The sequence below is a fragment of the Urocampus carinirostris genome, chromosome 16 (assembly GCF_059441175.1).
Source record: "Urocampus carinirostris isolate Australia breed hairy pipefish chromosome 16, RoL_Ucar_1.0, whole genome shotgun sequence".
Classification (NCBI taxonomy): domain Eukaryota; kingdom Metazoa; phylum Chordata; class Actinopteri; order Syngnathiformes; family Syngnathidae; genus Urocampus; species Urocampus carinirostris.
The window spans coordinates 35,526,321-35,551,578 of NC_142364.1; the positions used below are offsets into that span (position 1 = coordinate 35,526,321).

A 25,258-nucleotide genomic window follows, 5' to 3' on the forward strand; every position below is an offset into this window, starting at 1 on the left:
CACCACTAACTAAAAATGTTATAAAATGACACTGAACAGTATGTTTAATTACAATCAAATTCAATTTCAAAGCACAGACACTTGACAATGACATAATATTTGCAGAAAACGATTGATAAATGTTTTATAAAATTTAAAGTTTTAAAAAGTTACATTGCATCATTTCTCACGGCACACATGACGATCTCTCATGGCACACTAGAGTGTCGCAGCACAGTGGTTAAAAATCACTGCTCTAAACGAATTTTGGAACCCCGCATTTAATTTAGAACCCTAATATGGAACTTAAACTCTAGTTCCTAAACCTACACCTGACCCTAGCTGTAACCCTATCCCTAGCCCTAACCATGTTTCAAATCATAAACCTATTTTGGAAACATACTTAAAATTTAAACACAAATAGTGATACATTTCGAACCTAGTTCACTAATCTCCACAGAAAAAATGCCACACACAAGTGTGTTAACACATGCGCACAAGCACATATTGGACAGTCCTAACTTACCGGTATGCTCACTGTAACAGATCAACAAGTGTTGAAAAGGAAAATGGGCACTGATATGCCTCTACTAAATCAGGGGTCAGAAACCTTTTTGACACAAAGAGCGATAAAGGGAAAATATTTAGATTTTGTTTTAAGGGAGCCACACCATATATTTTAAAACATAATTCAAACAAAACCGCCAAACCCGATCACCAGACAAAATCTAATTCTTCAGCACATTCTATTTCACCATGTGACGTTTGATGATTTGATGAAAATCTATGAAAAAAGAATAATACCAGAGCCTGGATCCTATTTCATTATAAATATCGGGTCAGGGTTGGTTCGGATCCCTTAAACTACTACGGCAGTAGGGGTACCATTTTCTGTCCAGGCCATCATATGATTCCACCCAATCTTGAGCACCTTTCGCATGTTGTGTGAATGTGCTAACCACTGCACTATGGAAACATACTGTTTAAATGTTTTCTCCCTCCCACAATAACTTAGGTGATGGAGCCCATTTTTGTCCTGAATAATGGTTTCAAAACAAGTTGCGAGCAAAGTTCTTTTGTAAAAATGTCACATAATACTTCAAACTAGAGGTGTCAAACTTTTTAGTTTGGGGGCCACATAGTAAAGTAAACTCTCACATGGGCCGGACTAGTAAATTAAAGAGAGAAAGAGAACAAGACAGGAAGAGAGAAAGTAAAAGAGAAAGCAAGAAAAAAAAGAGGGAAAGCAAGAAAAAAAGAGGAAGACAGACAGACAGACAGACAGATGGACAGAGACACAGACAGGAAAAAGAGGGAGCGAAAGAAAAAGAAAAAAATAGGGAAAAAGAGTGAGAGAAAAAGAGAAAGAAAGAAGGAAAGAATGAAATAAGTGATAAAGAAGAGAACATCGAGAGTGCAAAAGCGAAAAAAGAGACAGAGAAAGAAAGAGGGAAATAAAAGAGTGAGAAAGAAATTGAAAAAAGAAAAAGAGATGAAGGGAGAAACACATAAAGAAAGACAAATGAGAGAGTGAGAAAGAGAGAAAGTGAAAAGGAAAAAAGAAAGAGAAAAGGGGTGTACAAGTACAGAAAGAGAGACAACATCAAGTGGACATGTTTCAAACTGCAGCTGACAACATGCAGGCCGCATGTTTGACACCTGTGCCTTAAGTGCGTAAGAGGCTGGGTGAGTAGTGCGCGCGCCCCATTTATAGCTCCGCCCATTACTACCACTCACCTAAACAAACTGCTCTAGGTGCCAAGAGCTTCTGGGTAAAACATGTGTCTTGGGTTAGTTTGTTCTGTGGTTTTTAATCATAAAATGTCTTGACAATTGCCATAGATTGTTTAGTGAACTTCCATATAATTGATTATTTAACAATTTACGGCCAAAACGTACTCTGTTGGACTGACACCTTGAATCTAACAGTGGCTTGCGAAACTACTTGGCCTCCTTGAACTTTGTAACCTTTTGCCACATTTCAGACTTCAAACATAAAGATATGTTTTGGACGGTGTATGTTTTGCGGCTGAGCGCGGAGTGGCATCCAGGCGTTGTGTCAGGTATGGGTCAGCGCTTTTTTGCTAGGACCTTAACTTGGCCTTTTCACTATCTTTGATTTTTGCATTTCGGAGATGGAATATGAGCTTGCTCTGTCCACTCCACGCATCGGCCCGGTATTGCAGTACCTCCGAGAACGGTGCATTCGCAATGATCGCAGCAAGGCTTTAGGGCTAGGACCTTAGCTTGGCCTTTTGGCTGAGAGTAAGTGTCCCGGCTCCTAGGCTTTGTAGCGTATTATGAACTGACCGATAACGGACAATGGATAATGAATAACGAAGATAGATCAATAACCCTTAAAAACCCCAAACCCCACTGTGATTTCTTTTGAAGAATCAACAAAAAAGTGGGACACAAGAACAAAGTGGAACACACTTTATTGGATATTTTAAACTTTTTTAACAAATAAAAAAACGAAAAAGTACAAAAAGTCCATGGCTGATGCTGCTATCGGTATGTGAGTGTCGGTGCGAATGGGTACGTGTGAAGCACATTGTAAAGCTCTTTGGGGCGTCTTCATTGACTTGCGAGCGCTATGAGCGCTATATAAATATAGATGCAGACTACCAAGACTTAAAACATAAATTGGTTGGTTAGTACTTGGCTATAAGGCTCGTTCCAAACTTTCTTCAATCAACAACACTTCCAGTTGTTGTTTTTAAATACAATTATGCTAATAGTGATGAATTTTTTCCTGTTCAAATCATTGTTAATATTTATTCTCTTTATTTCATTGATTTTTATTTATCAACTGGTAGTATAGTTATGATTGTAAGATGACTAAAAGTATGTTTTCCACAAAAGTTGTTGTATTTATTTTATTGATTTATTTTAAACATTGCATTCATGGACCTTTATGTGCTGATGAAAAAAGGTGAAATGTACACAATGTATGCATTAAATAAACAGTCATTGACTAGAAATCTGACTAGGAAAGGCAAGAAATTAAAACTAAAAATAAATAAATTAAATAGAATGTGTGTGTCTTGTGTGTATATAATATAATGTTTAAATGTTGTTTTATGTTGTGAATGAGGGACCACCTCGAAAATAAGAACCGGCATCTCATTTAGCGATCCTTAAAAGCAATAAGCAAGTGAGTTTTTATCTTTTTTAATTCTATTAATAAATAATTGCCATTGAAATAAACAATTTGTTTTTTAAATTGAAAGATATGTAACAGCATTATTTTTTACAGTAAGGGGGTAATCTAACTGATTAATTTTTCTGCTGTTACAACGCCGTTATTGTTACTGACGGTCAAAAGCGGTGCATTAGTTTGAATAAAGCGGTTTTCCACTCTCCTCCGAGTATGTTTTCGTCACATCTTTTCAGATCATGAAACCATTAAAAATACCGAATACCTTATAGCAGTGGCTGAAACTTGTGACAAAATGTTACCAGACACCAGGGCAGACAACTCTAAAAGTTGCCTGCCGGGCCATAAAGTTGCCTGCCCCATTTTTCACAACTTGAAACACAATAAGACTACTAATCGCAAAAAAAAAAAAAAAATTGTTGCAAAGTATTAAGGATTGATAATCAGAATATATAACAGAACAACAATTTAAAATTAAGTTTTTTATAAATCTACTTATAACATTCATTGCATGTATATGACATCGCTGTTTTCCATCTGCCATCAGTATGTACCTTCTTCATTCATGTAATGTTTACATTGCCTCGTCTGCTTCAAGCCACGTGACCTCCTCTTTCCACAATGCTTTTAACGTACGTTATGTTTTGTAGGGTCATAAAAGTTGCTTTGAATCTTTCTTTTGGGGCTGAGGTTTTGGCTTGATTCCTAACCACTTATCCATTTTTCTTGTGTTCTCTGTGCTTCTACTTTGGAAAATGATATGCAAATGCGCGACCATATAACGCTCGGGAAAGTCCGGAAGCACGAAGTTATTTGACGCGGGCTTCTGATCGGCTGGCGAGTATGCAAATCGCTGAACGAACCGAAATTCCGAAATTTCCAAACCGAACGAAGATTTTAAAATCGGAATAAAGCAAATGTTGATTTGAAAAAAAAAAAGAAAAAAAAAAGTTGTCTGCAACCCGAGCGGAGACGTTTTGTAAGTTGTAAACCAGACGTAAAAGATGCACGCCTCGGGCGTCCGGGAAGACGTTGTTTCAAACACTGCCTTATATATAGATAGCAATTGTGAAAATATTCGTTACTAATGCGCCAAAAGAAAAGGCGAGTGAGAGCTAATTCGCCAAAGATTTCAGTACCCTGACTGGTGTCGTTCCCGAAAGAAACGTCTCCATGAGAGAGATCTTAGAGGAGCGGGTAGGATACCCACCAATTTGAAGATGGTTTCCTTCAAGGAGGTTTTTCTCTCTCGTGATTGCTCAAAATGCCTTTTTTTCAGGGATCGTGTGCTGTTGACTTTAAGTATGTTGAGTATAAAAAGGTTAAAATGATTTAGTATTTCATCTTTCCATTTGTAGATTTATAAATATTTTAATCTATGTTTCCTGTGTTTTTCAGTGTTAAAGTTCCGGTGTTAATTTTGCTCTATTTCCCTTCTTTTTAGTCATTTAAAACAATACATAATAATTAGTAGTATAAGGGTTGACCAGCGCAAGCTGAGGAGCCATTTGGGAGCCGAAAGAGCAGGCTCTTTTTAGTGAACTAAGCTGAAAAAGCCGGTTCTCTAAAAAGAGTCAGAATTCCCATCTCTACAATGAACAATTAATTTTTCTTTGCACTTCAAGTGTAGGATAAATCTTCCTGGTGAGGTCCAATAAAAATTACAAAGATCTAATAACACGACTACCTATCTTTTCTTCTCTATTTAACTAACTTGAATACTGACGTTGCACTAGTGCGTGCCACCATCTTTCTGCATTAGATTAACCTATTGCTTAATATCCAGGTGTTTGAACCACTTGACTGCATTGACTGCACCTCACCAACTGACCACAGGGCGGAATTACGGGTAGCCATCCAATAAGCGGTCGGCAGTGACTGACATTGCCGACCAACCAGTGGTAAGCAGTGACTGACGTCCGATCGAGTCCCCAGGACTGTGGTTGGAACATTGGCAGCTGGTACCAAAAACCATGCTGCCAGGGACCAAGAACAAGGTATTTTTTTCATTAGGGAAAACCCAAAAAGGCGAGGCGAAACAGGCTGGACCAGGAAGTGGAAAAGGGTCTTAACTATTATAAGATGGGGCCATATGTTTGTTTAAATAACTTTGTACTGCGATTGTGGTTCTAAAATTGTCTACTATTGATTCAAGGTTACATTTTAGAATCTTTGTTGTGGAGTAGAGAGTATTTGATGGCGGACGCATCAGGTTAGCACTACTCGTTCTATGAGTTTATACTCTCATTGGCATCGGTTTTAAGTGTGTTGTTAATTATTAATTTTATAGTTCTAACCATTTTGATATAGCTAGAAGTAAAGCAGCCGAGTCCTGCAATGGCCGGGCATTATACCGGCGGACGGAGACAACTGCGTGAGATTCTTGCTCAAAGATGTTGTGGCAATTTCGGAGGGAATGTCAAGGCTGGATTTTATTGACAAGTTTATTGAAAAGCTTCTGAAGTTTAAAAAGGAGGAGATACATAATGTCATAAAAATGCCTTCTGGCAAGGGCTTTGATGTAAGTTTTGTAACGGCGGCTCTTTATCAAGAGTTTTGGAATCGCTTTGAGGGAGTGAGGCCCCAGTCTTCTGGATTTACAGTGGAGAAGCTGACTGATAATGCGAACAAGATTGTCGTTGTCAGAATGTTTAGTGAGGTGGTGAGTGCTGATGAAGTCTGTTATTGGTTGAGTAGATAATGCTCGGTAAAAGGCCAGGCTATGAAGGTGAGGGGTGAGAAAGGCTATTGGACTGGTGCCTGGAGGGTACCCGTCCAACAATGGCAAGATCCTCAGGGCTTTCAGGGACTGAAACACCACCCATCGACTATATTCCTGGGGGAAAACCGTGGCTTTATCCACTATCAAGGGCAACCGAAACTCTGTCGCAAATGTGGTGAGCATGGGCATCTGGCTGAGGTATGTGATTGATTTTTTTGTGGAAAGTGCAGGACAATTGGACATCCCTTTGAGGAATGTAGCAATAGCAGAAAATGCAACCTCTGTGGAGAAACGAACCACCTCTATAGGAACTGCCCGAAACCGTTTGCTAACAAATTGAAAGCTAGGAAGGCAGTAAACAAAGACAACAAAGACAATGAAATGATGTCAGACAACATAGATAATAAAATGAATAAATGTAACATAGATAATGAAATTAATAAATGTAACAAAGACAATGAAATGAATAAAGTTATGGAAATACCAAAAGAAAATGAACAAGAAATGAATAAAGTTATGGAAATACCCAATGAAGATGAACAGGAAATAAATAAAGTTATGGAAATACGCAATGAATTTGATCAAGAAATGTACAAAGAAAATGGACAAGACAAACAAATTGAAAATACAGATGTCCCTACCAAAACCCCTGGAGGAGAGACCAGAGAATCAAATTTGAATCAGGAAGGACCTAGAAATTCTAATTCGATTTCTCATAAAATACCTGAATTTGGAAAAGACAAACAAATAGAAAAGGCAACTGCCACTCCAAAAACACATATTAATCAGGAAGGGCCTGGAAGAGAGTCCGAATTAGCAAATTTGTTTGCTACGCCACTGCCGGGATTTCGAGAAGACAAACAAGTCGAAAAGGCGAACGACTCTCCAAAAACCCATACGGGCACTGGAAAGAGGGGTAAAAGTAAGACAAAATTGGGGGTGGTGAAAATACCGGAAACAAAGAAAAGAGATTTAGAAGAAAGCCGATTGCCGATGAAAAAGCCCACAAGGGCACTGTATGAAGTTGAGCCGGAGGAAGTCGGGGAGGGAAAAAATCTGACCCTTAGTGGGAAGGGAAGTAAGAGACCCCTCGATAGGTCCTCTGGCTCACCCCCTAACCCAGAAAAAAGGGGAAGACCTGGAACCACAGACAGAGAGTCAGAGGATTCCAGAGTTTTCCCCGGTGAGTCTCCAAATGAGGTACTGCTCTTAAGTGATGTGTCTGACACAGGTGACACTCTCGATGATCACCAAAGAATGGACTCGGATCCCCCGGTTTTGTCTAAGTAGTTTAAATACTTTAACAACAATTATGAACATTACATTCTCTACTATCAATGTGAGAAGCTTGAGATCAAAGGTTAAGGCTCACAGTGTTTTATCGTTCTTAAAAACTATCAGAACGGATGTGTTTTTACTACAAGAATGCTGCATCCCCTTTCTAAAAAATTATAAACAGTGGGAAGAGATTTGGCCATATCCGTCATTATGGAGTGGCTCGAATGAAAACCATAACGATGGGGTAGCCATTTTAACAAACAACCCTCAACTCATCATTAAGGGGAGTACTGTGATGAGAGACGGACGCACAATCTTAACAAGACTTTCTTTTATAGGGAATGATTTTAACCTCATTAACATATATGGCCATGCCGACAGACAACTCAGGTACGAACTCTTAAAGGACATCCAGTCGCATATGCTAGGCCATCAACCACTAATCATGGGAGGAGATTTTAATTGCATCCTAAGTAGGAAGGATAGAAAGGACCGATGAGGAGTTTAAAGTAGATAAAACATCAACTTTATTACAAGACATGTGCCGGACATTTAAACTGGAGGACTGTTTCAAATCCATACACCCAGGAGAGGAAGGCTTCACCTGGTTCAGTAGTGACAATGCCAGAGCCTCTCGAATAGACTACATATTTAGAAGGGGGTTTAGCACAGAGTGATGCAAGATTAATTCCTGTTTTTTTTTCGGATCACTTGCTACTGTCCTGCTCTCTCTCATTTCCTTCAGGTATGACTGTTGGGAAGGGTCTGTGGAAGTTAAACTGCTCCCTGCTGGAGGATGAGGCTCTAGTCGTACAATACAGGGAGCTGTACAAAGACTGGCAGACCCTTCAAGACTCGTATGATTCACGAGCACAATGGTGGGAAATGACAAAGAAACGAACACAGACCTTTTTCAAAAATGCAGGGGAAAACAAGAAAGAGAAAGAGATGAAACGTCTGTCGGGACTACAAAGAAGACTCCAACGCTATTTCATCCTAACAGAAAAGGGGATGGACTTTAATGATGAAATCAAAGAGACCAAACAAGAACTAAACGCTTTGGTGGAAATAAAGAGCAAAGGCATCATAATAAGAAGCAGAGAAAGAGAAATAGAAGAAGGGGAAAAATGTACACGCTACTTTTTAAAAAAAATTATGAGCAAAAATGAGGGGCTTTTTAAACTTCAGAACGAAAACAGGCAAATAACAAAGGAAAGTAGTGAAATAACCAAATTAGTCGAATACTACAAAAAATTATTTGAAAAGAAAGAAACACAAGAAAATGAAATGGGGCATGTATTAGATCATATTTCAAGATCAGTGCGTCAAGATCGGACAAAGAAAAAAGACAAAAATTTTAAAAAGGAAACAAGAAAAAATATAATAACAAAAGGAAAAAAAGATAAAAGACAAAAGAAGAAATTTTACATTTTTATAAACATTGACACTGGAAAAACACAGGAAATATAATTTTTAAAAAAAAGTATAAATCTACAAGAAACTTTAAATGGAGGCTTATCAAATTATGTATGTTCAGTGTTGAGATTGTTTTGTAAGTTTTCAACAAATACCATAAACGCCTGCAAACCGCTCTGGCCAATTTGATTGGGTGAGTGATATGAAATGAAATTATCTGCATTTATAAAGCGTTTTTCAAGTCAATGAAGACTTCCCAAAGCGCTTTACAATGTGCTTCACATTTACCCATTCACACACACACTTACACACCAATAGCGGCCGTGCTTATTGGGGGCATTAGGTTCAGTGTCTTACCCAAAGACACTTCGACATGTAACACGGAGAAGCCGGGATTCGAACAAGACGAGCGCTCTACCTCCTGAGCTACTGCTGCCTATATAGAATTGGTCTGATCTCTGGACACAGGGCAATGTACTCCCTTCTCTCTCTCACTTAGTGCAGTATGCGCCAAGGGTAAATACAACAGTATCCTTATTGTTTGCAGCATTTTGTGACATTTTTACAAAAAACCTTGCTTGCACCTTGTTTTAAAGGGACAAAAATGACAATCAAAATTAGCCTCAACACTCTTAAAAGACTGACGGAGGGAGACAAAGTGAGATATTTATATGGGACACAGGGTCTGGTATTATGATTTTAGGGATTTGATAAAATCATCAAATTACATTTTGGGAATTATAGTGTGCTGAAGAATTAGCTTTTGTCTGTGGAGCGGGTTAGGCGGTTTTGTCTTAAAACATCCATTGTGTTGCTTTCAAAAAACAAGTTATTTTCAAATTTTGCTTTTATGGCTCTTTGGGTCAAAAAGGTTCCTGACCCCTACTTTAGAACAAGGGTTGTGAACCTATGGCTCTTTTCATGAGTACATATGGCTCGGCGATAAAATAATGCTCACGTCATCTATAGCGTATCAATTCAAATAAGGGCAGAGTAGAGTCTAGAGTGCGCAACTCCGACATAGCCCTATTAGTATGAATGGTTCGGTCCAGTATATAAAGAGCATACTCCAGACTACAGTTTAAAGTCACACCAACAGACCCCTTTTTGACTGTACGTCACAAAGAATCCTTTGTGTGGAACCTCGTTAAACAATTTTGGTTCACTGTTGAGACATTTTATGATGAAAATCTACAGAAAAACTATTAACAGCCAGAAACGTCAACTTAGCACAGAGAGAAAGGTGGTGTACCGGTTACACAAACTAAATCTGGAAATTTTAGTATATCGGAGATGGAACTCCCATATGTATTAACCCCTGAACAATCCTGTAAAATTTGCCTAAATTCCCAATCCAAGACACACCCAAAGTAAATTGAATGCTGTTCTTTAACTATTTGGAGAATATGGACGGTTTTGGTCTCTTTTGAAAGGTAACACGCTTTCACGCTTTTAAATATTTACTACAAGTGCTAACCACGTTGAGTAATCACAGAGAATATAAGGTTTTTAATCCTCGCCTGATTTTCCTTTTACAATCAAACGCCTGCAGATGAGTGTAGCATGGGGAACTAGCTGCAAAACAGGTGAGACAAAAGCTTGAAGCCTAGTCAATTGATCATGATGTTTCTGTAATGAGTACATTTTGAAATGGTAGTATTGCATGAATCCCTGGTTTGAAGTTTCCAATGATATGTTGCACGACGTATTTCAGTGATTGGTGACATCGTGAAGACACAACTTTTTATATGAACAGTCTGAAGGCGGGCTCTAGAATCGTTAAGGTTTTAAAATTTCCTCAAAAAGGGTGTCAGTCATCTTTTAAGCCTTCAAGCTTAGGAACTACTCGGTCAATTTTCCTAAGACACATCCATCCGTTTTCTGCACTGCTTACCATCACCAGATTTGCGGAAGTGCTGAAGCCCATCCCAGCTATCTTGGTAAATGGGCAGGGGACATCCTGAACTGGTTGCCAGTCGCACACAGAGACGTAAACCCTTCACAAGCTCATTCATACTTAGGGACAATTTTGACCTGCTATGCATGTCTTTGGAATGTGGGAGGAATTTGGACTGTCAGGAGCAGCCCATGCAGGGGAGAGCACGTAAACGCCACAGAAGGAGGCCGGTAGCTGGATTTGAAACTGGGATCCATAAACTATGGGTTTTACAAAGCCTCAAAAATCATGCAGGACATGTGGACATTTAGGTCCGTAGTGACCAGGTGTAAGGGAATGACAATCCGAGAAAGTTTTGAAGTTTAAAGTTTTGAAATCAGTTTCATTTTTTATCTTCCATTGTCGTGCTGAAGTCCATCTACCGTAAATTCCGGACTATAAGCAGGGATGTGATTGATGAGAGGAAATAAAGTCTGAAACCTAGCCGGGAGTTTGGGGGTCCCAGGCCCCCCGGGGTGTCCAGGGCAAAGCCAATTTACCTGTCCGAACCATGCTTAAATTAATCATTTATGTAACATCTTTAGAAGTTTTAAATAACAAAATAATTTGCCCACATAACTGATTATTTTGTAAATACTGCAAGTAGTGTTATAACGTTTAGCTCCTCAGTGGCTTTGCTTTGCCATTGCATTTTTGCTTGCATTAGTTTGGTCTAGATCAGGGGATGGTGTCATAAGAGACGGCTCAGCTAAAAAGTCTCTGTAGTGCGAAGTGGAAGGAGAAGAGGACGACGAGGTGAGCGGAGAAGATGAGGTAAAATTTTGGACTATTTGATAAAGTTTCAGGAGCGAGCAGAGAGAGTGGGAAAGGTGAGATGGCACAACATTCATTTGGACAGGTAACTTAAAATTAGTTTTACCTGGTTATATCAGTATCAGAAATTATTTTCCCCCCATTTTATTAACACTCCACTTATTGAAACATAAATATTTTGTTTGTTTGTTGTACATGATTCAATTGTTTGTTTGTTTGTACATGATTCAGATTGAATCGTTTGTTTGTTTGTACATGATTCAGATTGAATCGTTTCTTGTACATGATTCAATTGTTTGTTTGTACATGATTCAAATTGAATCGTTTCTCCGGCGCCGTCACGAATGGCAGCCACTCCAGCAGCTCCCGTGTTATTTTCGATTGTTCTCAGTTATTTTCGATTGTTCTCAGCTTAGGGATGCTGCTGGAAAAGTGAATTTCCCTTCGGGGATGAATAAAGTATCTATCTATCTATCTATCTATCTATCTATCTATCTAAGGTCAGTTCAAATGCAATTCAGACCCTGTTTATGCAACTTTTCTAACGCCCGCCAGGGTGCGCCATAGCAATAAAGGTAAGAGTGAGACAGTCAGATTTTTAATTTGTTTGCTACGCAAGTGAAAAAGTCAAAGTGAAAAAGTCGGAATTCCTATACTATAGTCTGAAAAATCACATCCCTGTATAAGCCGCTACTTTTTCAACCCTGCGGCTTATTCAGAGATGCGGCATATTTATGTAACTTTTCTAACAGGTCGCCAGCGGCGCTCGAGTATGAAAGGTAATATTTAGACCGGTGGAATATATGTGCTGAGGAAGATCACAACTTATGAGCGTAAGCATACCCGTATCGTGCAAATTGCACAAAATAAGGCTCATGACGCAGCCACTGTGTTAGAAGCAAACGGGCACATTACTGGGATGTATTGAAGTAAGGGTGCGTGAAACGACATCGTTATGATTAAATTTCTTTCCAACATTGAGAAAATTAATTTGGATGTCTTTGCCAATAAGGAAGAAGAGGATGGCTTGCCGTGATTCTTACGATTTCAACTGTTATTTCCTTAACAGGCGAATTTGCAAATATGCGAGCGTCTTTTTAGTAGCGTGAGGCTACCTCCCAAAGGCACGGTTTAGGATGAAAGTTATATTATTATTATTAAAGCTTTGAAAACTCTCTCGATGTAGTCTTTCTTTGTAAATATGTGTAATATGTATTTGCAACTGTATATTTTTGTAATGTATTTATTTGTATTTATTTGAGACACTTATTCTGCACGAGCAAATTAAAAAAGAGGGGCGGAGCAAACGCCAACGCAGATGGGAAAGTGAGGACCGGTAAAGGTGAGTTTTTGTGGACACGGCGGACAATAATGGATATATATTTTTCCCACCCTTACCTTTGGAAATATACACTTTTTTTCCTTGGATTACTATCAACGGGCACCCAGAATCTGCAGGTCTGCAACAAATTTTAAGTACCTATATGATTTTGCGTTCATTTTGGCGGCTGTGATTTTTGGACTATGTGCTTCAATGAAGGAAATTTAGTTTCAATCGCGGGACTTGAAGTTTGGCTGGTGTTAGTTTGATGTGGGTGCGTGCGGCTTATATACAGGTGTGGCTGGTGTATGGACAAAATCGTTTTTCCCCTTAAAATGTGATGGGTGTGGCTTATAATCAGGTGCGCTCTATAGTCCGGAATTTACGGTATCAGTCCATTGTCCTTCGCTTATCTGGGGTTGAGTCGCGGGGGCAACAGCTTTAACAGGGAAGCCCAGACCTCCATATCCCAAGCCACTTCTTCCAGCTCATCCGACAGGATCCCGAGACATTCCTAGGTGAGCCTGGAGACAAAAAGCCCTCCAGCGTGTCCTGGGTCATCCCAAGGGCCTCCTGACAGTGGGACATGCCCAGAACACCTCACGAGGGAGACGTCCAGGATGCATCCTTATCAGATGCCCGAGCCACCTCAACTGGCTCCTCTCAATGCGGAGGAGCGGACTGAAATTCTCACCTTATCTCTGAGGGAGAGCCCAGCCACCCTGCGGAGGAAATTCATTTCAGCCACTTGTATCCAGGATCGAGTCCTTTCTGTCATAACCCAAAGTTCATGACCATAGGTGAGGGTTGGAGCTTAGATCGACAGCTTTGCCTTTCGCTTCAGCTCCCTATTCACCACGATGGACCAGTACAGGGTACACATGATGGCAGAAGCTGCACCGACCCCTCTGTCGATCTCTCGTTCTATCCTACCCTTACACGTGAACAAGACCCCAAGATACATGAACTCTACTTGGGGCAAAATCTCATCCTCAACCTGGAGGGAGCATGCCACCTGGTCACTGCGGACCTAAATGTCCACATGGCACCATGGTCTTAGAGGTGCTGATCCGCTTTACACTTGGCTGCGAATCGCTCCAGTAAGAGCTGAAAATCACGGCCTGAGGAAGCCAACAGCACTAAATCATCTTTAAAAAGCAGAGATGCAATGCTGTAGTTGGAACACACTCTCAACCCCCCCTTCTTGAAAAGGGGAACCACTTCCCCAGTCTGCCAATCCAAAGGCACTGTCCCCGATGTCCACAAAATGTTGCAGAGGTATGTCTAGCATGACACGCCCACAACATCCAGAGCCTGATTGAACTCCAGGCAGATCTCATCAACCCCTGGGGCCTTCCCACCGAGGTGTTTGTTGACCACCACAGTGACTTCAACCCCAGAGATTTAAGAACCCACCTCAGAGTCCCCTGGCTCTGCTTCCTCAGAGGAAGATGTGTCGGTGGGATTGAGAAGGTCTTCGAAGTACTCTGCCCACCGATTCACACTGTCCCGGGTTGATGTCAGCAGCACCCCATCGGCACTATACACCGTGTTGATGGCACACCGCTTCCCGCCCTTAAGACGCCGAATGGTGGACCACAATTTTCTCAAAGCCATTCAGAAGCCGCTTTCCGTGGCCTTGCTGTTCTCCTCCCATGCCCGAGTTTTTGCCTCAGCTACAGCCGAAGCTGCATTCCGCTTGGCCAGCCGATACCTGCCAGCTGCTTCCAGAGTCCCACAGGCCAGCTCAAGTAATATAAAGATCAAGAAAATGTCATATTTCCTTTACATGAACACAACCATTACCATTCTCTGCGCCGTTTATCCTCGTGTTGGGTGCTTCTGGTTGTGGGCACACAGAGACAGACAACTCTCTCGCTCAGTTACACATAGGGACAATTTTAGACTGCTCAATAAACCTGAAATTATTTGAAGGGAACCAGAGTGCCCTGAGAAAACCTGTATGACGCGGCAGGGGTAAACCAGTGAAAGCTGTCGAGCCCTGCTGTTGAACCGAAGAGTGTGTTGTGTCACCCTGACCCGAGTGACATGGCCGCTTTCTTGTGTCACGTCTCATCTGGAGTGACAAAAGCATGACGCATTTGGGTGCCGAGGTGCTTAACTTGTTTGGGTGTTCAGGCATTTGGGGTTGCCATGGTCAATTTTTTGTGTTTTTTGCTACTTTTTCCTTTTTCCTTTTCTTAGTTTTTGCATATGTGTCGGTCACCACTCTCAAGGGATATGACCAAGGATAATTTGTTATTTCAGTGTACGGCTATTTTACTTTAATTTTCCAAGTAACATATATGATCAATCTCAAGCATTGAAGGCATGTTAAAATCCTGGATGTCTCCATATTCTAAATATATTTGGAACATCTTTGGCTACATGTGTTCCAAATATGAACTGTAAAAATGCAGGGTATATTTGGATTATATGCTTCATTTTTGAAGCATGGCTGCTTATAACTCTATGCTAAACATAAAGAATAGTCTTAAAAGATACAATACTAATCAAATGTGTTTTGTGAGATTTAATTCCTCGAAAGTCATATTGTTCCAAAAAACGTTCTGAACAATAGTTTGGATTTTGACTGACAAATCAAGAACATTACACCAATAGTCAAATATAATAATATAATATTCCGACGTTCTCTAATAAGGCATCTATGTGAAAAAATATTACGAGTTGTAATAACCGTAAGATAAAATAATACGAAGACTGTTAATTGCAATACGTTGGTATTTCAAGGAATCATTTTCGAGATTGCGACTGTTCTCGGGCCACGAAATTTAGGTAATTTGAGCAAATACTCACAGTTAGAAAGCTGACACACCTAAACATCATAATTATACGGAATACAATGATTCTTACTTGATTCTGGAATCCATCTTTAAATCCGGAATTGGTTTACAAGACGATAAACGAAGCCAATATATCTAACACGTTAAATTGGACTAAACAAACCCATGTTCTCCTGCAATGCATTGTGGGATATGAAGTCGACAGCAATGCTGTAGACAGCTTCGCAACACACACGTTTCTAGTGTTGAAACTACATGTTCCAGAGTGTCAAGTTAAAAAGTCGCATGACTCGACGATTGCCTGAATACCGTTCCTTCCCTGTTTTGTAAAAATGTACAATACATAATCACAAATTAGAACACGCGGGTTTGTTTGGATAAAAAACTCGTATATTAAAACATCCAAAATTCAAACGAAAAAAGTCGCCGACTTCAAGGTTGTGACGTTACTTTCCTGTTTTGTAAAATAAACAAAACACACTACAATATGTAATCATTCAGACACGCATTCAGGTTTGTTAAGAATCTCATCTCATTTCATTAGCTGCACCGCTGATCCTCAGTAGGGTCGCGGGGGTGCTGGAGCCCATCCCAGCAATCATCGGGCAGTGGGCAGGGGACACCCTAAACTGGTTGCCAGCCAATCACAGGGCACACAAGAACAGAAAACTTACTCGCTCATTCACACCTAGGGACAATTTGGATCGGACAATCCACCTGAAATGCATGTCTTTGGAATGTGGGAGGAAACCGGAATGCCCGGAGAAAACCCACGCAAGCACGGGGAGAACACACAAACTCCGCACAGGAAGTCCAGTAGCTGGATTTGAACCCACACAGGAGGTTCCCAAGACCTTAGAACTGTGCCGCACACGCGCTAACCACTCTATCTATCTATCTATCTATCTATCTATCTATCTATCTATCTATCTATCTATCTATCTATCTATCTATCTATCTATCTATCTATCTATCTATCTATCTATCTATCTATCTATCTATCTATCTATCTATCTGTCTGTCTATCTATCTATTTATCTATCTATCTATCTACCCTGGTCATGTCCCTCAATAGGGGTGATGACAAACACATACAGAATAGAATAGAATAGAATAGAATATACCTTTATTGTCATTGTTACAAATGGGCTAACATATTGTGACAACGAAATTGGGCATGACACTCCAGTTTTACACATAGTGAGGGTATGAGCAAGAAGATAAAGGAACAGAGAAGATAATGTTATAAAACAAGGGGAATAAGGCTATAGTTATAATTTACATGGTATTTACACAACAATGTCAGCATGTGGGATGTTACATACAGGGTTGTCGTGATAACGTTGTATCGTAACGGTTGTGCAATATTGCATTTGGTGCAAAGTCATCATGGTGCAAAAATAGTCCGCATATACATTGGTGCAAGCATAGACATCATAGTGCAAAAAAAGGAAATGGTCAGACATTGTGCAATTTGAGCATTAAACGTAGTGCAGTCGACATGTGCAAGAACAAGACTTGAGTAACATTATATTCGTATGAGGTAGTGTTGGCACGAGTTTTCAGTTTTTGTGCGGTGTCTGTTGAGCAGTGAACAAACATAGTGCAGACAGCATGTACGTGAGTACCATTTTACATACGTGTGAGGTATTTTTTTTTTTTTTTTTTTTTGCAACAGTTTTCAGTTGTTTGTGCGGTGTCTGTTTAGGGTGGTAATGGCTGTGGGGAAGAAACTGTCTCTGAGTCTGTTCGTTTTTGCTTTGTGTGACCTGTAGCGCTTGCCGGAAGGCAGCAGGTCGAAGAGATGGTGGCCGGGGTGAGAAAAGTCCTTGACGATGTTTTCTGCTCTGCTGAGGTAGCGAGAGCAGGCAATGTCCTCCAGACTGGGCAGAGAGCAGCCGACGATTCTCTGGGCTGTTTTTATGATCCTCTGGAGCTTTTTCCTGTCTGCTGCTGTGCACCCCGCATACCACACCGTGATGCAGTATGTTAGGATGCTCTCCACTGTGGCTTTGTAGAAAGACACCTGCAGCTGCTGTTTTAGGTTATTTTTCCTGAGCAATCTCAGGAAGTGCAGTCGCTGCTGGGCCTTCCCTACCACCGCTCTGGTGTTTGCAGACCAGGAGAGGTCGTCGGAGATGTGCACGCCCAGAAATTTGAACGAGTGGACTCTCTCTACGCAGTCTCCTTTTATGATGAGTGGTGCTGGATTCCTGCCATTCCTTCTGAAATCCAGAATCAGTTCTTTTGTTTTTGTTGTGTTCAATATGAGGTGGTTTTCCGAGCACCACGTTGAAAGTGACTCAACCTCATCCTTGTATGCCGCCTCGTCCCCTTCAGAGATGAGGCCGATCAAGGTGGTATCGTCAGCAAACTTAATAATAGTGTTTGTGGGGTGGGTCGGTGAGCAGTCGGAGCTGTAGAGGGTGAAAAGCAGGGGGCTCAGTGCACAACCTTGGGGGGAGCCAGTGTTCAGTGTTAGGGTGGGAGAGACGTGGGTACCGAGTTTCACCGACTGTGGGCGGTTGGAGAGGAAGTCCATTATCCAGTGGCAGATGGAGGGAGAAAGTCCTAGGTGTGCAAGTTTCTCCACCAGGATCTCCGGGATAATGGTGTTGAAGGCTGAGCTGAAGTCCAGGAAGAGCATTCTGACGTAGCTCCCCCGGTGGTCCAGGTGTTTCAACACGGTGTGAAGTGCTGTGTTTATGGCGTCGTCAGTGGAGCGGTTTGCCCTGTAGGCAAACTGGTGGGGGTCCAGTGTGAGTGGCAGGGAGTTTTTGATGTGCCGGGACACTAATCTCTCGAAGCACTTCATGACCACAGGCGTGAGAGCTACAGGCCTGTAGTCGTTGAGGCTTTCCACTGCTGACTTTTTGGGGACGGGAATGATGGTGGAGGTTTTGAGGCAAGGTGGGACGGTCGCCTGTGACAGAGACCGGTTGAAGATGGTGGTGAAGACCCCAGCCAGCGGATTGGAACAGTCCCTGAGTACCCTCCCTGGTACTCCATCCGGGCCAGTTGCCTTCCTGGGGTTTATGGTATTCAGCGCACGCCTGACTTCGTGCTCCTGAAATGTGAGGGAGTTGCTGCTGGTTGTTAATGGGTGTGATGTGGCTGTATGTGGCCTACCAGCTTCAAAGCGAGCGAAGAACTGATTAAGGTCCTCAGCTAGTGAAGCCTCAGCCTCAACAGTTGCCAGGTTGTGGCCTCTGAAGTTGGTGATGTGTTGGAGGCCCTGCCACATCCTCCTCGGGTCATTTCCAGCGAAGAGGTGCTCGATCCTCCTTGTGTAGGCTGATTTTGCTTCCTTGATGCCTCTCTTCAGGTCAGCCCTGGCCACCCCGTAAAGAGCCTTGTCTCCAGACCTGAAGGCGGTGTTGCGGTGTTTGAGGAGGGTGCGCACCTCGCTGGTCATCCAGGGTTTTTGATTTGGGTAGTTTTTGACTTTTTTATATACTGTGACTTCATCCGTGCAGTAACGGATGTAGGATAAAACAGTGTCAGTGAATTTCTGGAGGTCATGGTGTTCAAATACCTCCCAGCAAGTTTGATCAAAACAGTCCTGCAGCTTGGAGAGGGCTCCCTCAGGCCACGTTTGTATTGTCCTCGTTACAGGTTTTGTTTTCCTTCGGATGGGGGTGTATGAGGGGGTAAGGGATAGGCATATGTGATCCGAATTTACTAGGTGGGGGAGGGGGGAAGCTTTGTATGCGTTTTTGATGTTGCTGTAAACGCGGTCCAAAGTTTTTTCACCCCTTGTTGCACAGTTCACATGTTGATAGAATTTTGGAAGAACAGTCCTTAAACATGCATTATTAAAGTCGCCAGCGATAATGAAAGCTCTGTCGGGGTGTGCAAGCTGTTGAATGTTTATAGCAGCGAGTAGAAGGTTTAGCGCTGTGCTAGCATTAGCATCCGGAGGAATGTAAACAGCTATCACAATGAGCACAGTTAGCTCTCGCGGTATATAGAATGGTCTACACGATACCGCGAGAAACTCTAGATCGGGCGAGCAGTGTGCATCAATAATTCTGCTGTTATTGCACCACGCATTATGTACGTAAATGCATAGTCCCCCACCTCTTTTTTTGCCGGAGTCTTCGTTGCGGTCGTATCGGTGTAGCGTGCGTCCTGCTAGCTGAACTGCAGCGTCGGGGATCCGCGGGTCAAGCCATGACTCCGTGATCACAAAAATATTGCTATTCCGTGCAAAGCTGTTGGTAGCTATCCGCAGCTCAAGCTCACTGATTTTGTGTACGATGGATCTGGCGTTGGTCAGGAAGATACTCGGAAGCGCTTGTCGGTGTGGTCGTCTTTTTAGCTTCTTCGCTAGGCCTCCCCGAGAGCCTCGTTTTTGTTTACGTTCCCTCCGCCGTCTTCGTCGCTTGTTGGGCGGGCAGGTAACCCAGGGAGACCCCGGTGGTCTTCGTATGTCCTTTGGAATGTTGTTGTTGGTGTTGTAATCGTGAAAAGAGTCGAAATCTAATCTTAGACCCAGGTTAATAAGTTCCTGGCGACTTAAGGTGATAGTTGCCGAACAGGTATTTATCAAAGAAAAGATAAGAGATAAAAGAACACTTAAAGTAAAAAGATTTACTGGAGAGACACGTGAAGCCGCTGCGTGTAGTCGCGCCGCCATCTTGAAAAACAAAGAAAAGAAAAAAAGGAAAAATAATTAAAAAAAACATTGAAAAATTGATAATGTCCAATCCAAAGACCCAAACAAGTTAAGCACCTCGGCCCCCATGTTGGTCATGCTTTCGTCCCTCCAGGTGAAACGGGACACAAGAAAGCGGTCATGTCACTCGGGTCAGGGTAACGCAACACACTCTTTTGTTCAACAGCAGGGCCCAACAGCTTTCACTGGTTTACCCCTGCCGCATCATTCAGGTGCCCTGCCCATCCCTTAAAACGTTTCCAAACATCCCACTATCCTATTACAACACCTCTCCACTCATTCCTATCAACCAACAAGAGCTCTAGTTTCCACTAGATTTAGACCGCTTTCCTGCAGTGCACTCATAACACCATCCATCCACATCAATCGCGGCCTTCCTCTTTATCTCGTTCCATTTACTTCTGCTCTGTTGATCGTTTTCAACAGTCGCTCCTCATCCATCCTCTCCATGTGTCCAAACCAATCGAGTACTCTCTTATCCACCCGCTTGCTCAGTTCCACTACTACTCCAGTTCTGTCTCTCACAATTTCATTTCTCAATCTACCCAATCTTGTCACTCCTAACATACTCCTCAAACACTTCATCTCAATAACATTGAATTTCCTTCTCAAATCTGGGTTCAGGGTCCAAGTCTCTGCACCATGCAACACTGTCGGCACAATTACACTCTCATACAGTCCCCTCTTAACATCCATACTCATACTCTTGTTTCTCATCACTCTCCTCAGAGCACCCAAAACCTTGCTTCCTTGATTCACTCTGTGCTCGACCTCACACTCCATTCCACCAACTGCAGGTACCTCACAACCCAAGTACCTAAAGCTTTCAACTTCTTCCAGCACCTGTCCATGCAACCTTATTTTTAACACCATGCCCACTCCATCACGTGAACTTTTCTTCACCTTACTCTTCCCAACATTCACACATAACTTACGCCTGTCACACACTCTTCCAAAGTCCATTACCAACCTTCTCAATGTTTCTTCAGAATCAGCCACAAGCGCTGTGTCATCTGCAAACAACAACTGATTTACCTGCCACACCGTTCCACTGTTATTGGTCATCTTTACACCTCTGTCAAATACTCTTGCATTCACCTCTCTCACAACGCCATCCATGTACACATTAAACAGCCATGGTGACATCAAGCACCCCTGTCTCGCACCAGTAAACGCAGGGAACCACTCACTTGTCTCACTCCCTATTCTTACACATCCTCTGCTGTTGACATAAAAACTCTTCAATGCTTTCAACAACTTTCCACCCACTCCATACATAACCATCACTTGCCACAATGCCTCTCTATCAACCCTGTCATACGCCTTTTCCAAGTCCATGAAAGCCAAATAAAAATAGACTTTTTGCCCTGTGGTGAGGGGCCCTCTCCTCATGAGAGGTAAGAGAATTCTCCTAGCGTGGTCCGCTGCGTGTCACAAGAGGCGACTAAAGTGGAGGGAGCGAGGGAACTGGGGATCATCTCCTCCCTATCTCTACTCCCTAAGAGACAGCAAGGCAAGGAAAGGGGGGCGGGAGACCGATAGGTCTCGCAAACCCTAGTTATACGATCACTAAATATGAGAGGATGCGGAAGTAAAGCGACTGAATGTAAGAAAGAGGAAATTGGAAGGATGATGACGAAAAGGAAGGTTGATGTGTTAGCATTGAGTGAAACAAAGATGCAAGGAAAGGCTGAATTACAGCTTGGAGGTACGTATGGTAGAAATTCTGGAGTTACAGGTGGACAGCTAGAGAAGGAGTGGCTGTGCTTGTGAGTGAGAAAAGCAGGGAAAAGTGGTGGAGTGGAAAGAGATATCTTCCAGATTGATGTGGGTGATATAGACCTGCTTCAGAAAGAAGTGCTGAAGAGAAAGGAGTTCTGGAAGGATTTGTCTGACTGTGTGGCAAGTGTGAAAGAAGGGCGGAAAGTGGTAATACTAGGTGACCTGAATGCTAGTGTGGGTGATGAAACGGTTGAAAATGTGATTGGTAGATATGGAGTACAAGGAAGAAATGAGAGTGGGAAGAAATTCCGTTGGTGAAGTAGATTGAGGGATATGCATGTTTACAGAGGTGAAAATGAATGGTTTGTCTGATCATTTTTTATATGGAAGGAAAACTGAGATAAATGTATCGTTGGAGGGCTATTCATAAGAAGAGTGTGAGGGAAGTGGTGAAAATGTCAGAGTTGAATAAAGCAGAAAAGGAAAGAGAGTTTAAAAAGAGGATAGGGGAAGATTATGAATGGATTAGTAGAAGAGAAGTGGAGAGTGTGGAAATGGAATGGAAGTGGTTTAAAGAGGCAGTGTTGAGGAGTGCAAAAGACGTGTGTGGAATGAGAAAAGTGGGTCGAGATATTAGGAAAGGAAGTGAATGGTGGAATGATGAGGTATCAGAGGCTGTGACAGAAAAGAGACGTACCTTTGAGGAGTGGCTGAAAGATAAGAGTGGTGATGCGTATGAAAGGTATAAAGTGAAGAAAAGGTTAATATAAGCGGCATTGGAAGGAGCGAAAAGGAAAGCAAATGATGAATGGTGAAGTGAGAGTCGAGGCGATCGATGGTATGGAGAGAATGCCTATGTTGGGTGATTTAAATGTGACGCCTGTGGAAACATGGGAGGTGCGAGAGGCAGTGAAAGAAATGAAGGAGGGGAAGGCACCTGGGTTGGATCTGTTGTAGTGCTGAATGATTGAAAACAGATGTCACGGCTATGATTGACTGGTTAGTACGCTTGTTGAATGTATGCTTTTTAAGTGGTGTGCTTCCTGTTGATTGGTGTAGTGCACAGGTGTCAAACAGGCGGCACATGGGCCAGATTCCAGCCCGTGAGACAACACTCAGAGAAGCGCAAGAGAAAAGCAAGCTGCAGGTTGAAATATGTCAACTTGATGTTGCCAAAGCCAGGTGTCTCGAACAAAGACACTGTACTTGTATTTCTCTCTCTCTTTCTCTTTTCCACCCCTTTTCTTTTGCTCTTTGTCTCTGTTTCTTTCACTCTCGGTGTCTCTTTTTATCTTCCTTTGTTGCTCTCTGTCTCTTGCTCTCTCTGTGTCTTTTTAACTTCTTTTGCTCTAACTTCCTTTTTTCCTTTTCTGTCTTTTCTCTTTCTCTCTTCCTACCCTTCGCGCTTTCTTTTCTCTTTTCTCTCCTTCTGTCTTTTTATTTCCCTTTGGATTTCTTTCTTCCTCTCCCTTTCTTTTCCCCCTCTCTCACGACTTTTTATCTCTTTTGTTTCTCACGCTCTCTCTCTCCCTCTCTCTCTTTTTCTTTCTTTGTCCCTCCCTCTCTCCTTTCCCTCCCTCTTTCTCTTATTTCTTTATCCCTCTTTTTCTTTCGCTTTAATCTACTAGTCCGGCCCCCGACAGAATGTTTGTTCTATCGTGTGGCCCCCGAGTTAAAATGAGTTTGACACCCCTGGTGTAGTGCATGTGTGGTGCCATTGTGTAAGTTTGTTGACTGTGCCGGGTAAGCTGTATGGAAGAGTCTTGATTAAGAGAGTGAGAGGAAGAACGAATGAGGTGGTGATGGAGGGGCAGAGTGGTTTCAGGAAAGGAAGAGGATGTGTGGATCAGGTGTTTGCAGTACTACAGGTGTGCGAGAAATATTTTGCAAAAGGTAAGGATGTAAATTTGGAGGTAATTCTACTAGGTTTTTTTCATAGTTGGGTATAAACATGTGCTGTTCATTCTGTTTATATATTCATAAGAGGTTTTATGATTGTTTGGATTAATTAAGTCAATGTTGAAATCCCCAAAGATGAATAGTGTTTTGTTGTGTATTGATGAAAATGTTTTTTTCAGCCCAATTAGTGAGAATTTCTTAACTTGAGCTTGGTGATCTGTATACGCAAATGACCACAATATTTCTCCTTATTTGTTTGTAATTTCTAATGTTATGGATTCAAGTAAATCATTGATTACCGTTGACAAGTTTTGTATTATTTTGAATTTAAATTGATATAGTTTGAATCAATGGTTCCCAAACATTTGCAGGTCGGCGCACCTTTGGGTCCCCAGTGAATTACTAGCGGCCCCAATAACCCACCCCCCCTTGACCATTTTTTACTTTTTAATTCTTCAATCAATCAAAGTACCTACCCACCTATAAAATGCACTAGATAGCACTTTAAGCTAATTAAAATAGTGGTCTGGAGAATTTTCAAACCGTCACAAAATAACATGATTTGACATGTCTTCATAACCAAACAAAGTCAACATCTATCATAAGTAACATTTGAAAAAAGGAAATAATGAAAAAATCAAGAAGATTTGCTCAGTATAAAAGATAAAATGTTCACACTTAAAATAACCCACACCAAACAAAGTAATCAACAACAATAAATACATTTTGGTCAACATTGCACACTAAACATAATCCACATACTTTAAAGCTGTAAAAATGACATGTCTGCAATTCATGTAATATAAAATTTATTATGTGTGACTGCAGCATGTCTATCGGTGCAAGAAATGTATTCAAATATTAATTCAAACCCACCATTCCTGCCAACCTATCAAAATGACTGCTACAACTATTTATTACTCTTATTCTAACATTTAACTTATTAACTTGCATAAATAAAAAGTGTTACCTCTGATTGATAATGCAGTTTTGGGGTTGGACACTATTAGACATGTTTAACTCGGGTCAAAGCATTGGTTATTTCTTTGTGCCTTTGCGAACTTTTTTTGTACGGCGTGAAGGTCTTAAATGCTGCTTTGATGGAGGGTTGTTCACTTCCCCATCCAGTTTTAGATGCACCTTCTTTGACTTTCACTTGTAATCCTTTTTGACATGCCGTGATAATTTGTAAGGTGCTGGTATAAATCACTTGTGTTTCCTCTGGACCTAGCGACTACACGAAAGCAAATTCTGCAACGGGTGTTTTTTTCTGTTCCACGCCCGCTTCATCAAAACCAAAATAGGTCCAAACAAGTGATGTACCGCCCTTCTTCAGTGTAAGCTCGTTTCCTTTATGTTCGTTGACTCTGGGACTAAGTTTACGGAGTCCGCCATGATCTCACACGTTGGGTGTGGCATAGTGTGGTGCCTGCAAACTTTGACCTTCTAATTCAACATCATTATTATAATATTAATTTTCAGTATCATACTTTCAGTTACTTGAGATTACCCCCGTCTAATTGATCATCCAGTTCTAAATTATCATCGTCACTGTATTCAATACATCTC

At 41.6% G+C, this 25,258-nt stretch overlaps 2 protein-coding genes and 1 pseudogene across 3 annotated transcripts in view; 1 reads left to right on the forward strand and 2 right to left on the reverse strand.

The window, feature by feature from the left end:
- The window catches only part of LOC148351194 (DENN domain-containing protein 1A-like), a 118,448-nt gene extending 102,866 nt beyond the window's left edge, over positions 1-15,582 (reverse strand). For both annotated transcript variants that reach the window (XM_088356121.1, XM_088356120.1), the window contains exon 1: positions 15,461-15,582. In XM_088356121.1, coding sequence (XP_088212247.1) covers positions 15,461-15,477 — 17 coding nt within the window. In that variant the 5' untranslated portion in view covers positions 15,478-15,582. The remainder of the gene's footprint in view (positions 1-15,460) is intronic.
- On the forward strand, positions 2,044-2,190 carry LOC148351196 (U2 spliceosomal RNA; annotated as a pseudogene).
- A 980-nt stretch (positions 15,583-16,562) lies between the features above and the next one.
- On the reverse strand, positions 16,563-20,748 carry LOC148351197 (uncharacterized). Its single transcript, XM_088320089.1, has 2 exons — positions 20,126-20,748; positions 16,563-20,029 (listed from the first exon to the last, which is right to left on the reverse strand). Exons 1-2 carry the CDS (start codon positions 20,144-20,146, stop codon positions 17,072-17,074), a joined length of 2,979 nt encoding a protein of 992 aa, XP_088176215.1. The 5' UTR covers positions 20,147-20,748; the 3' UTR covers positions 16,563-17,071.
- Positions 20,749-25,258: the final 4,510 nt, after the last annotated feature.